The sequence below is a fragment of the Astatotilapia calliptera genome, chromosome 7, assembly GCF_900246225.1.
Source record: "Astatotilapia calliptera chromosome 7, fAstCal1.2, whole genome shotgun sequence".
In the NCBI taxonomy this organism is placed as follows: domain Eukaryota; kingdom Metazoa; phylum Chordata; class Actinopteri; order Cichliformes; family Cichlidae; genus Astatotilapia; species Astatotilapia calliptera.
This window is the reverse complement of record NC_039308.1, coordinates 15,443,915-15,462,060: the sequence shown is the minus strand read 5'-3', so window position 1 is coordinate 15,462,060 and position 18,146 is coordinate 15,443,915. Positions and strand designations below refer to the sequence as shown.

General features: G+C 40.4%; 1 protein-coding gene across 5 annotated transcripts in view; it reads left to right on the top strand.

The window, feature by feature from the left end:
• Nucleotides 1-18,146, top strand: part of dab2ipb (DAB2 interacting protein b) — a 196,586-nt gene that overhangs the window by 33,587 nt on the left and 144,853 nt on the right. Inside the window, exon 1 of one of the 5 annotated variants that reach the window (XM_026173343.1) lies at nucleotides 3,018-3,318. The exons of 3 other annotated variants lie outside the window; for them this stretch is intronic. In XM_026173343.1, the coding sequence (XP_026029128.1) occupies nucleotides 3,279-3,318 (40 nt within the window). In that variant the 5' untranslated portion in view covers nucleotides 3,018-3,278. Of the gene's footprint in view, nucleotides 1-3,017; nucleotides 3,319-15,461; nucleotides 15,879-18,146 lie in introns of those variants that run through there. One more of the 5 variants, XM_026173344.1, reaches the window with a different exon arrangement.

Here is an 18,146-nt window from a genome sequence, read left to right as displayed (position 1 = left end):
CTATATACAACTGAGTAAAAATACAACGATGACAGAAAGGATTATTGCACTTAGTATTATTGCATATGTATGGATGTGTGTGCTTGATCAGTTAAAGTCTTTATTATGGAGTCTGACAGCAGTGGGGAGGAAAGACCTGCGAAATCTCTCCGTCCCACACCGTGGGTGCCGCAGTCTCCCACTGAAGGAGCTGCTCAGTGCTGTCACAGTCTGCTGCATGGGGTGGGTCCTTCTTTTGACCCATTTTGCCAAAGGAAAGGACGTTGCCTAATAATTATGCACACCTGATATAGGGTGTTGATGTCATTAGACCACACCCCTTCTCATTACAGAGATGCACATCACCTAATATGCTTAATTGGTAGTAGGCTTTCGAGCCTATACAGCTTGGAGTAAGACAGCATGCATGAAGAGGATGATGTGGACAAAATACTCATTTGCCTAATAATTCTGCACTCCCTGTATGTGCTTTAATCAGTGTGTAACCTTTAAAGCTGGATTTTGTGTGTGTGTGTGTGTGTGTGTGTGTGTGTGTGTGTGTGTGTGTGTGTGTGTGTGTGTGTGTGTGTGTGTGTGTGCGTGCGCGTGTGCGTATTTTGCACCTGTAGCATTTTCTAATCTTGATCCACATCACAACACTACAAACACTCTCACCGTCTATTTTTTGCTAAATTATTCATTGGCATAGGTCCCTACCTCTCTTGTCCTTGTGTGACACGAGCTCTAAACAAGCAGTGTGATGAATAAAAACTTCACTTTGATGAATAGGAATCTAACACAAATCAGAGAGCGGTCTCATCTCATCCTCAGACTGAATAGCGAGTGGCTGCCGCCTCTATTCTTTTGAACTCGTCGAGTTTTCTGCACAAACACCCATAAGAGCGAGAGCCTTCTTATGCTCCCACCAGAACAACTGAGCTTAATTTCAAGTTTTAGCCTCAGAAGAGTTCTCAACTTTTGGTTCTTGGGCACATGCTGCCCTATTTTCCTCCTTTTTTCTTGCTGTAAGCTGTAACATTTAGATAGGATTAAGTAGAACCACATAACTGACCAAAGGCTGCTGAATGATTTATACAAGCCTTACAGCCCAAATACTGAATCACATGTGTTCTAAGTCCCTCAAGTCATTTTTCTTCACAGAGTGTCTAATTACAATTAGCTACTATTAACTAAAAGTGACAGTGTTCTTCACATTGTGCCACTTGACATTGGGCTGATTGGTATTTGATTATTTTGCCTTAAAATAAAAACCATCTGAAATATTGTGGAGATATAGCTCATCTTATTTTAGATCAGCTATATCTTTCTATATATTTTCTTAACCCATAGCTATATAAACTAGATAAACTCAAGTGCTGTATGTATAGAGATTAATGGCTCCATTTGGTTGAATTGCTATGCTGAAAGGATTGAACAGAAACGATTGCAGTGTAGGTGCTGACTCATCCTGTTGCTGTACACTAACCTATTTCTGCAATAGAAATAGGTTCATGTACACTCAACGGCCACTTTGTACATCTGTTCATCTGCTTTGAAATGCAAATATAAAACCAGCCAATTGCATGCCAGCAACTCAGTGCATTTAGGCATGTAGACATGGTCAACACAAACTGCTGAATTGCAACTCGAGCATCATAATGAAAAATAAGGTGATTTAAGTGACTTTGAATCTGCCACGCTTGTTGGTGCCTGACGGGCTGGTCTGAGTATTTCAGAAACTGATGATCTACTGAAAGCATAGCTAGTGTGTGCAGAGAATGGTCCGGAAAAGAGAAAATATCCAGTGAGCACAGAATTTGCCTTGTTGATTCCAGAGGTCAGCTGACAGTTGCCAAACTGGTTCAACCTGAAAGGAAGACAACAGTAACCCAAATAACTACTCATTACAACCACAACCCTCACCCACCTCAAATTTCTTTATGTTTTTTTTTTTTTTTTTTTGGATCAAGACTTTCTTGTAATTTCTTTTTAAAGTGGTCTTGACCAATCAGCCTGTCCAAAGTGTACCCCGCCTCTCACTCTATGGTAGCTGGGTTATGCTCCACACACCCCCGTGACCCTGAATTGGATTAACAGAAGAGGATGGATGGACAGATAGATGGATGATTCTCAAACAGCTGTTGTTTGTGCAAAAATATGGCATATCTCAGCATGGTGTGCAGTGAGTTCTTAAAAAATTGAAGAAGCTGGACAACTAGAGGGCAAGAGAGGAAGTGGCAGACTTAAAAATCTATCTACAGGAGATGAACAGCATCTGAAAGTCCTTAAGAACTAGGACAAATCCATCAAAGACGTGACACCGAACATGAGAGAGGTGGCTCAAGTGCGATATGTGTAGATCATTAAGAAAATTCATTATGATGATGTAAAGTAGATTTAATCAAACTAAACAGAACAGCAATAGGATTAAATATGTAAAACGGTGAAAACTGAATTTGGTTCCTATTCAAATAAAATACACTTGCCAAGTTGAGGTTGTAATATTAAATATATAAGGAGTTTTACAAATGCAAAATTCAACTTTAGGTTGAAAAACCCCTAATGAGCAAACATCTTTAAAACCACTGATCATACAAACATTTTTATAATTTTACTGTCATGTGTGGAAAGAAGGAGATTGGTAGTTATGTAGAGGCAATAATATTACACATAGTTCTGACACTTCTTGATTTTATTGGAATTTGAATGTTTGTAGGTCTTAAAGCAACGTTTAAAAACATTCAGTATGACTTTTTTAAATGGTGCAGGAACTCTGAACTTAAATGTGCTGTTTTGCGCCCACTCATAACTCCAGAGTTATAAGCAAGTACTTTTTTCCAAAACTGATATTACAAACTTCTTGTTACTTTTTTAATGATGAGAGAAAATACATATAAAGTGTAATATTGATCAAAGTGGAAACACTACCAACACTCCCTCCACCCGTATCTCTCTCTCTCTCTCTCTCTCTGTGGAAACTGCTTCTTTCTCTCCTCCCTCCCATTCTGTGCTCTCTCTCTCTTTCTCTCTCTGCCTGCTCTCCAGAGAGGTTGCTCAGTCAGACAGATGTAACACAGCGGTGGAAGCCTGAGCTGAGCTGGCAGGCTGCAGGGGCCATACCAGCGGCAGCACCTCCGAATTGGGGGGGGGGGGAACGGCAGAGCAGAGACGGCACTGGCAGAGGAGATAAAACAGGACTTGCAGTTGTAGTTCCAGCGGTTGCAGCGGAGTTATCGAGTAAACTTTGCCTCAGGATATGGGTGTGTTGATCCGAGCGCTCATCGCTCTGTGAATTTAACATGGACACTGACACCAGCAATCATCCAGAGGCACAGGATGGTAAGTGGGAGGAAAAAAGATGAGAAATGATGGAAGTGATACTTTAAGTGGAAAAAAGAAAGAAAGTTGAGGCACATATGTAAAAGAGAGTTCGGTCACTTGCTTTTCCTGTCAGCTTTCTGTTATGACTAGGCTTTTCGCTTGGCTCTTGAGCTGTTGACTAGGGCCTCAGTGGTCAGTGATGAATGGGACTCCAGTCTATTCTTCTGAGTGAGGGGGTTAAGGGGTGAAGGGCGTTACATAGCAATGTGATGAAATGGGCTGCCTGCTAAAGACGCTACTTGTCTCAGCAGGATTTGCTTTTGGCTTTGTTGTATGTGAGCAAGTTCAAACCTCTGTGCTGTGCTGATTCTCTCTGGAATTTGCCTTCAGTTGTTGACTGCATTTTGGTATGAGCTTCATGCAGCTGGAAGCTCTCTTCTCGGTCTTTGAATAGAATAATTAAACGTGGAATATGTGAGGTCCGTGGGTGGACCAGTTAATTTTTTTTGGTGTTTTTTTTTTTATCTCAAATGCACCGAGATATTTCAATCTGAATATTTGAAGGCTGTATAGTGGTTGTACCATGTGGGTGTTTGTGTTAAAAACACAGAGCAGCAGGAACAAATGAAAGCAGGAGACAGAGGGAAAGAGAAGGGGGGGCAGAAAGAGAAAGAGTTATGTACACAAATAAATCCAGGGGGATCGAAACGGCACTGTAGGCCACTCTTTCTCTCTCTTCCCCCTCATTTTCCACTGCCTTTTCTTCCACCACTCCAAAATGTTAGAGCCTAAACTAGATAGTTAAAAAGAAAAGGGAGAAGGAAAAAAATTGGTGTGTTATTAACTGGGCCAGAAAAGACGATGTTTTGTCTTCATGACCAACGGGGAAGGACTCTGCTGTGCTGCTGATGAAGAATGCGGTTAACAGAATGAGTCAACAGAGAGCATATTTCCAAGAGACCATAGTTTCCCTTTGCCAGCATCTAAGCCACATTGCTTTATGCACTGGGCTGTCTGCCACGACAGAGAAGGAAAAGACAAAGAAAAGGGGGAAAGAAAACCGTTAGATGAAACTTTGGCATTTTCATCCATCCCTTGAGACGCAAAACTTCTGGTAAAAGTTGAACCGAAATAAGCGCGAACACTGAGCTCTATCTTGAGATAAAACGCCAGCTTCATTGCTCTAACATCAACTGTCTCCTCTCAACCGCACTCTCCTCACATTCCTTTCAAAAGGTTTAATATACAAGGAAAAGTTGGTGTAGGAAAGGCAATAATCTGATATCGTCCAATTACATTCTCACTTCAGGCTTGCAAGCTACAGGAAGAATTCACACTTCCCGAGGTTTGCAGGCTTCAGTTCATCTGTCATGCACACACACTTTCACGCACACAACAAGTCTAAGAGTAGTGTATTTATACAGTATAAGCTTATTATTTACATGTTGTACCCACTGCATTACGTATTTTACATTTAAAGTAGATGTAGAGTCCTTGTCTGCAACTGGCTGATTGTTATGGGACTGATCTGTGACTGAATCTACCTGTTTCCCATTTCTGTTGGCAGAAAGCAGAGAAATGCTGATGCTATGTATTACTTTATGAAATAGCACTGGGTGGAAGTGGGACTGCTACCAGACAAGCTAATAAAAAGAGATCAATAGTCAGACCTATTACTGTTATATACATATATATGAAAAAATGCAACTCTTTTTTTTCCATGGATTTCATATTTGTAGTTTCATCCCGTGCTTAAATTTACCCCAGTAAAGTTTTTGACCTTTTCAGCACTAAAGAAACCACTCTCACTCTCAGCAGATGCTCCCCAGAGTTTCCATGTCGTTGCTTTGTCTCTGCCACCAGCTTATACTGAAGTCAGTATATACTTATTTCTTTTCAGGTGCCTTATATATCGGTCATGTTGAAAGTAAGTCTATGTATCCATCCTGTGACATGCCAGCACTGCAGAAGTGCACATAGCCAAAGGGCTGTCACTTTCCTGTGTCCCTGTGTATTTATCTTCTACCAAGGGCAGCTGTCATAAAGGAGAGTAGCTTTTTAAATATAGACAAAAAACACATTTATCTGTGATGGGATAAGTCATAATACTGCTCCCGATCAGGTCGGCACATCTTTTAATTATAACACAATGTAAAGCAAATGAGTATAAAGCAGCCTTGCCGTTTTAGGCATCCAAATAAATACATGCACTGTGCTAGTTTATAGCAGGGGCATGCGGTGAGGAGTGGAGGTCTCAGGAAGGGAAGTAAAGAGAGAGAGAGTCCTTATCCATGGCCTTCATTGACATGTAAATAGGTCTGCATGTTTTGTCCTAGATGAGAAAGGTTGAACGCCTGCTCATGTACTGGAGGACAAAATACAGCTTTAACCTGTCTCACATTAGACGGGGAGACTGGACCAGCTGAGCTTTTTGATATTCCTGAAAAACAGTGGGCTTTCTCTTTGTTTTCCATTTTGACCCCATAGTCTGACTAACATTCTAAATATACCATCCAGAGCTGTGGTTTTATGGTTTAAAGTGCTGTGGGCTTTGTCATTAAAAATGCTTGGCTTTTAATAAAAGATTTATTCTTACTCCTATTGTCATGTGCTTAAACCTCGCTAGTAGACTGGAGCTGGGTGGTACAGCAGGAGCAAATTTAGGAACTGGGCTGTCAGCTTAACACTTGTAATCTGGTTTTAATAAATGAGACACTATCTTGAAAAAAGGCCAAAAACTGGTGGAAAGACAATATGCGGTCATTCTGTCCCACTTCCCAAAAGGGCTGTGTCAAAGTTTCAAGGACTCAGATTTAAGGTTGTGGGTAACGCTGTCCCAGAACACCGGACTTGCAGTAAACCTGCAGAGCTGTCACATAATTTTTCTCATGTGAATGATGAGAAAGTGGAGCTAGTGACTGAAACCTGACTGGAGAAAATGATCAAAAGGAGGTAATTTAATTGAAAAATGTTGATGACTGCGGTGAAGTAAATTTTTTCTTGACGAGAGTTTGGGGTTTGGCGGGTGTTTTTGGTGGTGGTGGGTTCGCACCTTTAGAGTCATCATGGTATTGCACTTTAATCGACTTTCTCTTTGGTTTCACTGAACTAAACCAATGGCAGCTTCTACTTTTAAATTCAGTTACTGTTGTGAACTAATTGAGTCTGATATAGCAAACTCATTTGAGCACAGTTGCTAATTGAAAAATCCAACAGTTATGGAAAAACATCTGCAATTTGTCATTTTCTTTTTCAGCTCTTGATGATTGTATATAACTAAATGATACACTTCAAGTGGGATCCTCTGGGGAATTTTATCACTGGAAATGCCACTACCCACACTATACAGACCTTATGTGACTTCATATTAAATTCAGTTCAACTGAATTGTATTCATATAGCACCACATCAAAACCAAAGTCACCTCAAGGTGCTTTATATTGTAAGGTAAAGACCCGACAATAATACAAAAAAAACCCCAACAATCAGACGACCCCCTATGAGCTAACACTTGGAGACAGTGGGAAGGAAAAACTCACTTTTAACGGGAAGAAACCTCCAGCAGAACCAGGCTTAGGGAGGGGCAGCCGTCTGCTGCAACCATGTGCTTCACATAGTTGTAGCAGACTTGAGACAAGCTAGGTTTTTTCTAAACCTCAACTTTGACTGCTGTGGTTGTCCTTGTGCTTTATATGTTTCTCATGCTTATGCAGTAATGCCAAATAATATCATTGTATCTCACACGCTTCATCTGTGAGGCCTGGTAGAGATCATAATCTCACCCGCTGTTTTTGTGAAATTCGGTTGTGAAGCCTCAAGCCATTTTCTTACCCCTCCCTTAACGCTCCCAATTCAAGGGAGAGTTAGTTGTCAACATGTGTCCATTGTGAAAGGAGTACAATACGAGTCAATGAGTCAGTGAAGCTCACTTCACAACCAGAAGTCTTTTTGCAACCATTAGGTATGCCCTTTTATGCTGCCTATATTAGGTAATAGCATTCTTTACCACCAACTTCTGCCTCGCTGATTCCATCCCACCAGTAGGGAATGATAATATTGTGACATAAATTATTAATTTTTATTACTTAATGATTATTAGAAGATTAAAAAATAATCGCATTTCTATATGGTACAAAAATACAAATTACATCATAATAGCAAATAAATAATTAATAATTAAACAATAATAACATTAAGAAGAAGAAGAATATTTATATCCTTATGTTTACAAGTATAATAATAAATGGTTTACCCTTTATTGTCATGGCAAATGATAAATGTTACAAATTATCCAGTGAAGTTACAAAGAGAGGCTTTAATGTTTAATACCATTACCCTTCTATTCAGGTAAGAACAAAGACTATGTCACATTGTGTACAAATGTCAGCTTTGATTTCTGGATATTGAGAATTTAACATGATGACCTCATACTATAATTTAGGGCAGCCAAATCTATCGGACAGCCTGTCATTAAGAGCCAAAGTATAAACAAAGGAGCACCTCTTCAACCTGCCACTGGATTAGCTGGCAAGGAAAAGAATATCAGGAGCAGTTTTCAAATGACAGGCTGCGTGTTGTGGCAAAGGCGTTTCTTAACTAAAGAGCCTCTGATGTTATTTTGAAATGAAAACCAGGCATTACCTTCAAATATAGCCACAGTTGTCCACCTCTCATTGGTACTGGACTACATATGTATTTTTTTTTAAAAAAAAGAAGAAAAAAAAAGAATATAGCTTTGTAACTTAAGACCTTGCGTCATCCAGATCCAGATTGTATCTATTCGAGCTGATTGCATTTCACACTTGGATTTAAAATTCTCCACGAATGCATTTCAATTGACTGCTTATGATGGGATTCTGCTTCCACACTTAATAGTATATTTGACTTTTTCTGTGGGGAATAGTGTGAATGTTTCTGAAGTGAAAAAAGAAACCATCACACACATTTGTAGCTGTGCAGCCACACAAGAAGATTGCTGTGGGTATTTGCATAATTGCATAATGGATAGTACAACATAAAAAAAAGAAGGGAAAAAACCGAGCAACAAAAGACCTTGAAACCACAGAGAAGGCTGAGTCTTCTGAGCTTGAAAGTTTTTCAAGCTGCCTGTATAAAACTTAACTAGGTGGTGCTTTGAAAGAAGTCAGTGTCATGTTTGCTGTATTTCTTGCAAAAGGGGACACACTGTTCCAACATTTTAGGTTTAAATACCAATAAAAAGATCCAATACCAATACCTGTCCTTTGTCATCGTAAATGAATAAGCTGTAATCCTCACTGTAAGGAAGAGAGAAGAGAGGAAGAGCCTAAATCTTGCTTTCCAAATACAGAAATACTAGTACTGTGCAATACTCCAAAATTTGGCATTGATCTGGTACCAAATAAACACATGGCCAGTATTGATCTGATACCAATACTGATACAGATACTTTTAGCCTAATTTTCATAGAGCGTTTTTAAACTATGTTTTTATTTAAAACAATTCAGTGGGCTACAAATTGAACATCGAGGATAGAAACAAAGTATCAATCTGATACCAATACCAGCTTTGGATTCAGTGCTATCGATATTTGGATCTAGCCACCTCTTCAATGATAGTGAAATACAAATACATTGTAGTATACACATTAACTTAGCTAATCTGTTTTTAAAATAATGCATAACCACAGCACCAAGATAGAGAAATGAATTGTTTTATTTGCATTTGTGTTAATTCTGCTCAGTGGGAGTCTTTATGCACTCCTTCCTTTCTTTCCTCTGCTCTCAGTTTCACTGCATGTGCACAGGGAGTGGAGCAAAAATAACAGTAATCAAGTTGAGGACAGCTCATTATGTTAGTGAAGTGCTGAGACTTAGATACAGGAAGTGAGGGAAAGACTTGGAGCAACACTATGAATGGAGCTGTTTGGTTATCAAAATCACTTGCTGACTGTTTGTGGTTATATCTGAAATTAGTGGAAACTTGAAAAATATATATATGCATAAATGTAGAACGTGAAATACCTTCAGACTAGTGACCCACTACTGTTGGCTTTCTCATGCACTTCTGGTGACCGGCTGCTTGTTCAGTAAACTTAGTAAACAAAGCGTAAATAAATACATTGGCACCATAGATTGAGGATAATCTATTCATTACTCACCAATAACAGATCTAGCTGTTTGAGCTGGTACTGGACTGGCCGGTGCCTTCCTAGCTGTAAATGTGAATACTGTTGTACAAACAGAGCAGAGCAGTCAGGTGTCCTCTGTGCTTTTTGAGATGATGCTGCTAATAATTTTCCTAAAAGACAATTCCATTTTTTTTCACTACAGTGAAATCCAAACTAATCACACGTTATAGCCGCCGTATGACTTTTATATGCACACTTTTTTAAAAGTGTGATTTGCGATGCCGTGAGCAAGACGTTCAGCAGAAGACATGCCACAAACATTTGTTTCTTCTTCTGCTGCAGTGCACAGTTTGCCTCTTCATAGACTAGAACCACAGAGGACCATTTGGCAGATCTTTAACACTTGTATCCTCCCATTTGCTTTCTCTCTATCATGCTTGTTTTTAGACTCTTTAAGTCATTTTACATGTCATTAGTAACACCAAAGTAAAAATCTGTACGCTGATTCAAAATCATTACTGCGTCAGATATGCTCTGCAATCTCCCGGCCTTAAATGGCGTGTTTGTTGGTGGCTACAGGCCCAGTTAAAAAGTTCCACATTTGTCTGAAGCAGAAACTAAAATTTGAGATCGCTTTCTCTAAGACGTTACACACAACAGGTGGTAGATGGACGCTAGAAGCACTCCATTTGGTTAATGTGAGCGAGGGCACCCTAATGACGTTTGCCTGCTCTAGTCTTACATGGACATGGAAAGGTCAGGGCCATGAGCCTCTAAAGTTCCTAAAAAGACCATCAGGGAAAAGAAGCTTTTATTTGGAATGTAAACAGCGGTAAAGGAATAGCTGCATAATATATATACATATATATATATATATGAATATATATATATAACTAGAGGTTAAGTGTTAACCAAACGTTTCAGAGTTATACACAGGAGATCACACATGAAAAGTTAATCAAACACTTAAACTAGTCTGGTGGTGTATATGGTGTATATAAATAACACTGTAAAAGCTGAGCTAAGCAATAACCTCAGAGAGCTGTCTTGTGGCCAGCAGCAACAGTGGCACGACTCCATCTGGCCCCATTTGTCAGAAAGCCTCCCTGATGGGATACTGTCAGTCAACAGAGCACTGCAACCAGAGGGAAAGCAGAGCTTGTCTGAGACAACAGAGGGTTAAAAAAAAAAGAAGGGAAAATTGGAACGCTAATGTAGAAATCTAGATGATGCCTTTGCAGCGTGTTGTGTAGATGACAAGTGTGTTGGTGTGGTTCGTGCGTACACGTGTGTGCGAATCTATGGCGTGTTTTGCTTTTGAAGTGTGTGATGTGTGTCTAAGATGAAGTGACTGCAAGGGCCAGGAACGGAGCCAAGTGCAGCCGTGAGCGCGTTACATGCTCACAACAAATTTATGTTGGTTGTATGCTTTTCATGTCTCTGTAAATCTTCTGTAAATGGAGCACACTGAGCAAAAGAGAAGCCGAGAGTGGCGAGGGAATGAGCCGAGGAAAGAGAAATGGAAAATACTGACTGAGTGACGGGAACAGTAACTGCTAAAGTAACAAGGAATGGCACACTTGGGCAACTCCCCTCCCACCCCCCCTACAATCAAAGTAGGATTCTCAAATTTTTTCAGGTAAATTGATCTTAATTTGTGTTTATCCTTCCTTATTGTTTATTTGGTTTACTCAGTTACAGATTTGTCATGATCCACTGGAGCACGTGTTTCAGTGCCAGTGCTGGTGGGAAAATCCGATTATTTGAGCCTAAAATTAGACCTCTGGAGTAGCAGCAACATACAACTTAAGGTATTCACTATAAATCCTTTGTTTTTATCTTTACATTCAAATCAAGTGAAGTGTCACAGGCTGTAAACTGTATGTAAAAGATCTAAGAGCAGTCACGGGGACATTAAAAAAAAGATACGTTGTAACAACAGTAACAATGTCTGAGATAATCAGTGTATATGATAAGTTCTTGGGAAATTCAGTTAGTAATGTCTCAAGTATTCCAAAGGGTTAATGAGGTTCTCTTTATAATGATGTTGAAGATTCTGTTATAAAAACTTTATGAATCTGTAAAGCTTCTTTTATAGTTCAGTTAAATTCAGATTCTTACAGCTCTCATTTGCCTTCCTGATAGTAATATACCATGTAAACAAAGTATACAAATAATAATAATGATTTGTAATATGTAATAGACTATAATTGCCTTTGGTTTTCTCATAGTGCTAACCCAATAGGTTCAATTTGTTCTGATTCGGTTTTTACAGCTCCTCTTCTTTGATAGTTTGAAGAAACAACACGGTAAAGAGGATTTTAGAATTTCATTCATTTTTCTTTTTCAGGAAAACAAAGGGTGGAAACGCACAACAGCAACTCAAGTGTTATTGTGCTGGCTGTAAAGTACTGCAAAATCACATTGCCTGTTTACAGTTACAGCACACAGCTGAATAGTAGAGAAGTCTCAAAAGCTTTGGCATCTAGCTAGCGCTACAGAAGAGGAGCAGCACATGCTAACGGGAGATAAATTCAGATAGAAAACAAAAACATGCAAACAGCGAGAGATGTAGAAAGATATAAGAAAGAGAGGATGTGAATGGAAGATGAGAGATTATGTTCAAAGGTAAGGACTGCCCAGCGAGTAAAATTTTATAAACTGTAAACCTAAAACTAAGTGAATTATAAATAAATGAATGATGCTAGGTATGCTAATTTTGTTTGAATGTACCAGGCAGCGTACTGCAGGCTAACCTGGTCAGTTTGAACTATTGTTTTAGGCTTTGCAGTGATTTCTGACAGATGCAAGGCCAGCTGTGGTGTTAGTAAACATCAAGAGTAAAAGACATCAATTGAAATCAAACATACAGCTCTCTGCTCAAACCTTGTTGAATGCAGTTTTCAAAATCCACAAAAAACAGTGAATATCAGTGTAGCAGCCCAGGCCAGCGGACCACAGCCTGTACAGGAAAATCTATTGGAACTCACAAAACCCTTTATTAACCCTGTGCCGATCCGATATTAGATTATTTTAAAAGCTGATATTGAAAAGCTGATATATATGAAACCTAAAATGATCTCTCCAAGCTTTGTTGTATGTTCTTATTTATTATTTTCCCCTATTCTGCTGAGATCAGCTGGTTGTTGTGTTTGTGTGCCCAACAGTGAAGTTGTTTCACTTTCTGTCCCTCTGGTGGAAAATCTACACCCTCATAGTTGAAGGATCTTTTCCCATCTGTTTTCTCCTTTTTTCATTTGTATTTATCTTCTGTCATAAATGTCAATAGTGATAAATCAGAAAATACCTATTATCGGCCTCCCGATAAATCGATTGGGCTCTAGCTAACAATAGTGTCAGAAACAGTTGGGGGGAGATGATTGACTTTGCTACTAATCAAAGTGAGGTCTGGATGTTATATGGTATGTATGTTTAACTGCTGGTGCACAAGTTGCTCCAGTTGAAGCCTTTGTAGGAGTTGAATTCCCTTTGGTATTTTCCTGCAAAAAGCACTTGCTGGCCCAGTGGACACGGTAGCAGCCTGACCCCACGTGTTCCACACAATTGCCTTTGTCCCTAAAATGGCAGATATTGGCATTCCTGGCCGTCCCACGTCCAGCTCTTCCTCCAGCTAAAAAAACACACACGTTGTCTCTTTTGTGCCGCTGTCGGCGAGAGGCAATCTTAACCCAGGCAAACTGATTTGAATTGATGTAAGCCGACTGCTTTATGTGATAATTTTTCTCTTACTCAGCTTCCCGAAGAGAGTAATGTCGGTTTTGTTTATGCATTAAGTTGTGCCTCAGCATTTTTTTTTTTAAAGTACCAGAGCGTCGAATGGAATATGCAATGACAGAAGTAATACTTAAGGCTCATCTCTCCTCTTTATTTTGTTTTTCTCCATTGTTGCAGCTATTTTCTTCAGTCTGTTTCAGCAGAATAATCCCTGTTGCTTTTCACTGTACTGCTGTGAACCCAACTTACACGTGGTGCTAAAAAAAAATGTCAAAAATCTATTCATAGACTAAACAAAGACGCAGGTTTAAACACGGTCTTCACTGTTTATGCCCATAGCTTTTTACAAGTTCCTAGACAGACACACACACACATGGGAACATAAACAGAGTGACAGGGGCTGAGGGATTAAGGAGACAGAAAGGGAGACAAACAGGAAGATAAAAGGAGAGGTGTGTCCAAGTTGTCAATAGGAGTGGACTTCAGTGCTTCACTTTTTGTCCCTGGGTAACTCTATAGCCTACATACCAAAGTACTCACTGTGTCATTTCACCCTTTGGGTTTCTGTCTTTCCCGTTTGTACTCTCACCCCCACCCCACCCCTCTCATTTCACCCCCTGGTTTTTCCCGTTTGTTGCCTGACGAGTGGGAGATTAGACCTCATCAAAACATGCTCTACTTAAACATGCAAGCTTTAGCTAGAATTTCTTGGATACTGAAAGCTTAAAACCTGCAAATGCCTGTGAGACATTGCATGTAGCTTGCAAAAGTGGGGGCAATATGGATAAAAAGCACCACTAATTGTCAAAAACTGCTTTGGAAATTTGGAATTCATTAAGCAGCAAAAAACAACAACAAAAAAAGTTGCTACATGCCAAATGTGTCAAATAACTCATCAGCGTGCTTTTGTTCAGTACCAGCAAAGATGAGCTCAATGACATGAGGTCTTAGAGAGTTTTATCGTTGCACTGTGGAGGGCTAAGAAAGATGAAACATGTGAAAGTAATAGTCATATTTGTCACAGACTGCCCGGGCACCAGTGTACCAGACCAGTCAGCATCTTTCTGCATTTAGTGGAGCAAATATGCAGCAGTCTGTCATCACTGCATCCTAACCTGTTGACTTTAAAGTGTTTCTGTAATCCCGGGTGGCTTAGCTATTAATTTAACAGCAATTCAGTTGAGGAAACATCTTGTCACCGCAAATATGTGAAATCCTCAGCACAAATCGTTTTACCTCCCATTACAAAATAAACAAAAATATAGGTTTATTTTGCTGGGATACTGTAAAAAAAGAGAAAAAAGGAGCACAACCACAAATTTTGCACAGCATTCAGCAGCACAGAGGCGCTTTTGAAAGCCTCACATGATTTCTTTTTTCTTATTACACACCCCTAAGGCTTTAGTTAGTGTGACTAGATGTGGTGAGAGAAGAGTGAGGAAAGAAGGTAAAGTGGCCAGAAGAAGAAGTGTGAATATAAGGAGGGGGCTGGGAGTGGGAGTGGGGGGAATCTTCTGTTGTTTCTATGGACAAATGCCTGTCCAAGCACAAGAGCAGAAACATGAGAGTGCTGTTATTTAGTGGGGAAGGAGGGAGGGAGTTGTGGGTAGAGAGAGGGAAAATTTTTCAAAGTGGGGTTCTCGTATTTATAGTGAGTTGTGCTGCGTTTAGTTTGGCTGTGCCGACTAGTTTCTGAAAAGTTTATCTCCTGCAGAGAGGAAACAGATTTGACTTATTTGTAGATGTAAATGTATGCCATATGTGTTGGGAGTGGCTTTTATGCAATGTACAGATTTCTTGCCTGAACTATGCTTCAATATGGAAAAATATGACTTTTCCTGTGCATCCGACAGGGTAAAAAGTGTTGTTGTCATTATCGTCACCATCATCAGCAACACCTTTGCTGAGGTTTGCTGAGTGCCCAGCCAAACTTCAGCTAATGCTTTAAAGCTGGAGTGTGGTAGTGAGGCCCGGCCTGGCCCCGTGGTTTTTTGGTCAGCCACAACAAGGCCTCTGATTGGTTGGAGGTGGGGTAGGAATTTGGCTCTCCGAGCTCTAAACTCCACCTCCTCCTCCTCCTTCCCAGCCCCGGGTGTTGAGGCACAGCGGCATTCCCTGTGCACCAGTGTGCGCACACACTTAAACATTTCCATGTCACTTGCTTTCCCCTATGAAAGGGAGCTTCAGAGCAGGGAGTTACAGATATTTCAAGGAAAGTGAGAATAGGTGACAAAAGAAAGAGTACTCTCCTGCCCTGTGATTATGTTTGTGTGTGTGTGTGTGTGTGTGTGTGTGTGTGTGTGTGTGTGTGTGTGTGTGTGTGTGTGTGTGTGTGTGTGTGCTTCTTTTCCTCCCTCTATGAGTCTGGGAGAGAAGGGGGAGGACCTGAACCCTGCTAAGAAAGAGTCAATACCCCTGTAGGAGTCCACCAGACCATACACACTCTCACTCGCACCCTGACACACACATACATGCACACACACACAGACACACACACACGCATATACACACATCCATACACACACATGGCCACATACTTATTCAGTCCGCTGCAGGTACTGCAGCCTTAATAAGTTCAGAGCAGACGGACAAAACCCAGCAAGGAAGCGTGAAGTATAGAGTGAGAGAGGGGAGGAGGGATCTCTGGAGTTACTACTTGTTGCTCTTGGTTTTGCGAGTGGACTGAAGATGATTTTCCTTCTGCTTTCCCAGCAGCTGTGGGACCTTGTCTGAGGTGAGCACCAGCGCCACGCTTTTTTCTTCTCCTTTCACTGCCTCATAATTGTGCTAGAAAGGAGAAATAAAAAAAGAACAGGGGGGTAGAGTTACCACTTTTGTGAGTGTGGGATTGCTCTCTTGGTGGAATGGCGCATGGTTGGAGGGTTGGAGTGGGGGGAGCTGAAGGAAAGGAGGTGTGTGGAGGGAAGCTTTTCACATGTCAGGCAAGGATCATTATCAGACTGATCTGTCAGAGAGAGAAGCAAAATATAGGTGGGAAAGGAAAGATTACGCTTTCTTTTTTTTTGAGGTACTGCTGCAAAGGACCTGTAGCATGTGATTGCGAGCTGGGGTTCCAGCAGTGGGGCGACAGTAGATGAAAACAGGAAAAATCAGTTCAAATCTCAGCTTCTCCAGATTTTCTTTGTTCTGATTAACGGCTCCCTTTCTTTAGGCGTTTGTGCACGCCTCTTGGGGGCTGCTTTACCTGATAGAGCCGTGTAATATAAATTATACATTTATACACCACCTCTGTATGTGTCTGTATGCGTCTCTGTGTGTTTGTACTGGAGGAATATTCTCATTCCACTACCACCTTGTGGCAAGGCACAGGGTGGTGTTTAACTACTTTAGCCATGTGTAGTCTTCATTTATCAGCTCCTGTGTGATTACAGTGTCCTAGTAAGATAGTAGCTTTACTTGAATGTGCAGCCTCATCATCATTCTTCCACCAACATGTGTTTACATGCTTCAGTCTTTTATCCACTTACATAAGGGCAGAATGTCAACACTTTAGATAGTTACACTTTTGAGGATAGATATTAACCATTTACTTTTATTTTGTTTGCATAAATAATTTTGCCTTTTTTTTTTCAGAGCTTAATTTAGACAAAATTTTGTTGAGTGCCCCCCACCCCCCCGCTCTGAAGTAGTAGTGCAATGCTGTGTGTCCGGGTGTGCGGCGTTCATTGTTGTCCTATTATTAGAGTAAGCTGGGCCAGCCAGCAGCTGTGGGGAAGGAAGTAGGTTCAGAACAGCCGGAGGAGAGGGATTACTTGGAACACTGAGTTAAGAGTTATGGAGTGACTGCTAGAATGGCATTCCTAAGTTGGCAGAGTCGTTGGAGAGGGAGATGCGTGAAGCAGAGCACCAGACAAGGACCGGTGCAGATAATAAGAGGGACTGGAAAAACGTAAGAGGGTGGAGGTCAGCAGTGATGTGGACCAGTGCACTTGGCTGTATTTGTAGATCCTGTTTTTGTTGGACCGCTTGATTGCAGATTTGTTGACCTGAGTTTTTCAGGGCGTCAAATTTTCTATAATTTCTTTCTGTATTTTATTTTATTTTTTACAAACACTCGAACAATCCAAAACAGACACAAAGCAGACATTTTCGGCAAAGAACACTTAAAACGTAAAATCTGTAGAATCTTTGCATTTAGTGGCCCAGGCTGGGAGCTGATTAAGTGTTCTTAAGAAGTGAAAGTGAAGGATGTTTGCAGATAGGGACTGACTGCTGTGATAAACTGCCACCGCTCTGGCTAAAGGCATAATAGAATTCCAGTATTGCTCAGTGTCTCTGCTATCTCTCCCTCTCTGACCTTCTAAATCTTTGGTGTGTATTCCAGTGAAGTGTGCCACTCAGCAGTGGTGTTTGATAAACTTTGCTCCAGTGCTTGTTTTCTTGTAGCACATAACTCTTTGCAGATTTCATTTTGAACTTTATTTTTATATGTATGACACATGCTGAGTTTTCTGTACGTTTGCGGGCTGTGACGTATTTACTGAAGAATGAACTGTTTGGTCAAAATGTGCCGTAATACAATTGTCCCTTGCGCACAGAGATTTCTCCAGATTTTCAGAGTCTTTTGATGATATGATGACTGAGCCTGTGCCCGTCTTTACTTCTGAATGATACAAATCTGAAATAGTTGAGACCCTGTAATAAATGTAAATAAAAATAAGATACGTGGATTTACAAATTCATACATCAGTTGACTTCCTAAATCCCAAACATCATGATTCAGAGAAGATTCAAGATAAACATCTTTTGTCTTGATCATACCTGTTTCGAAGCTCCGATCATTGTGAAATCAAACCACCTGCACCCATTTGTTGTTCTCTTTCCAGCTTTCCTTTACCTTTCCTACCCAGTCCTTGAAAAAAAAAAAAAAAACTTGTGTAATTAGGAAGAGTCATAAATCACAGACAACAAAAGGGGTTTTTAGTACATGTTTGACAGCAGGATAAAGAGGTGGTTTCACTGTGTATGTGGCTTTTAGGTT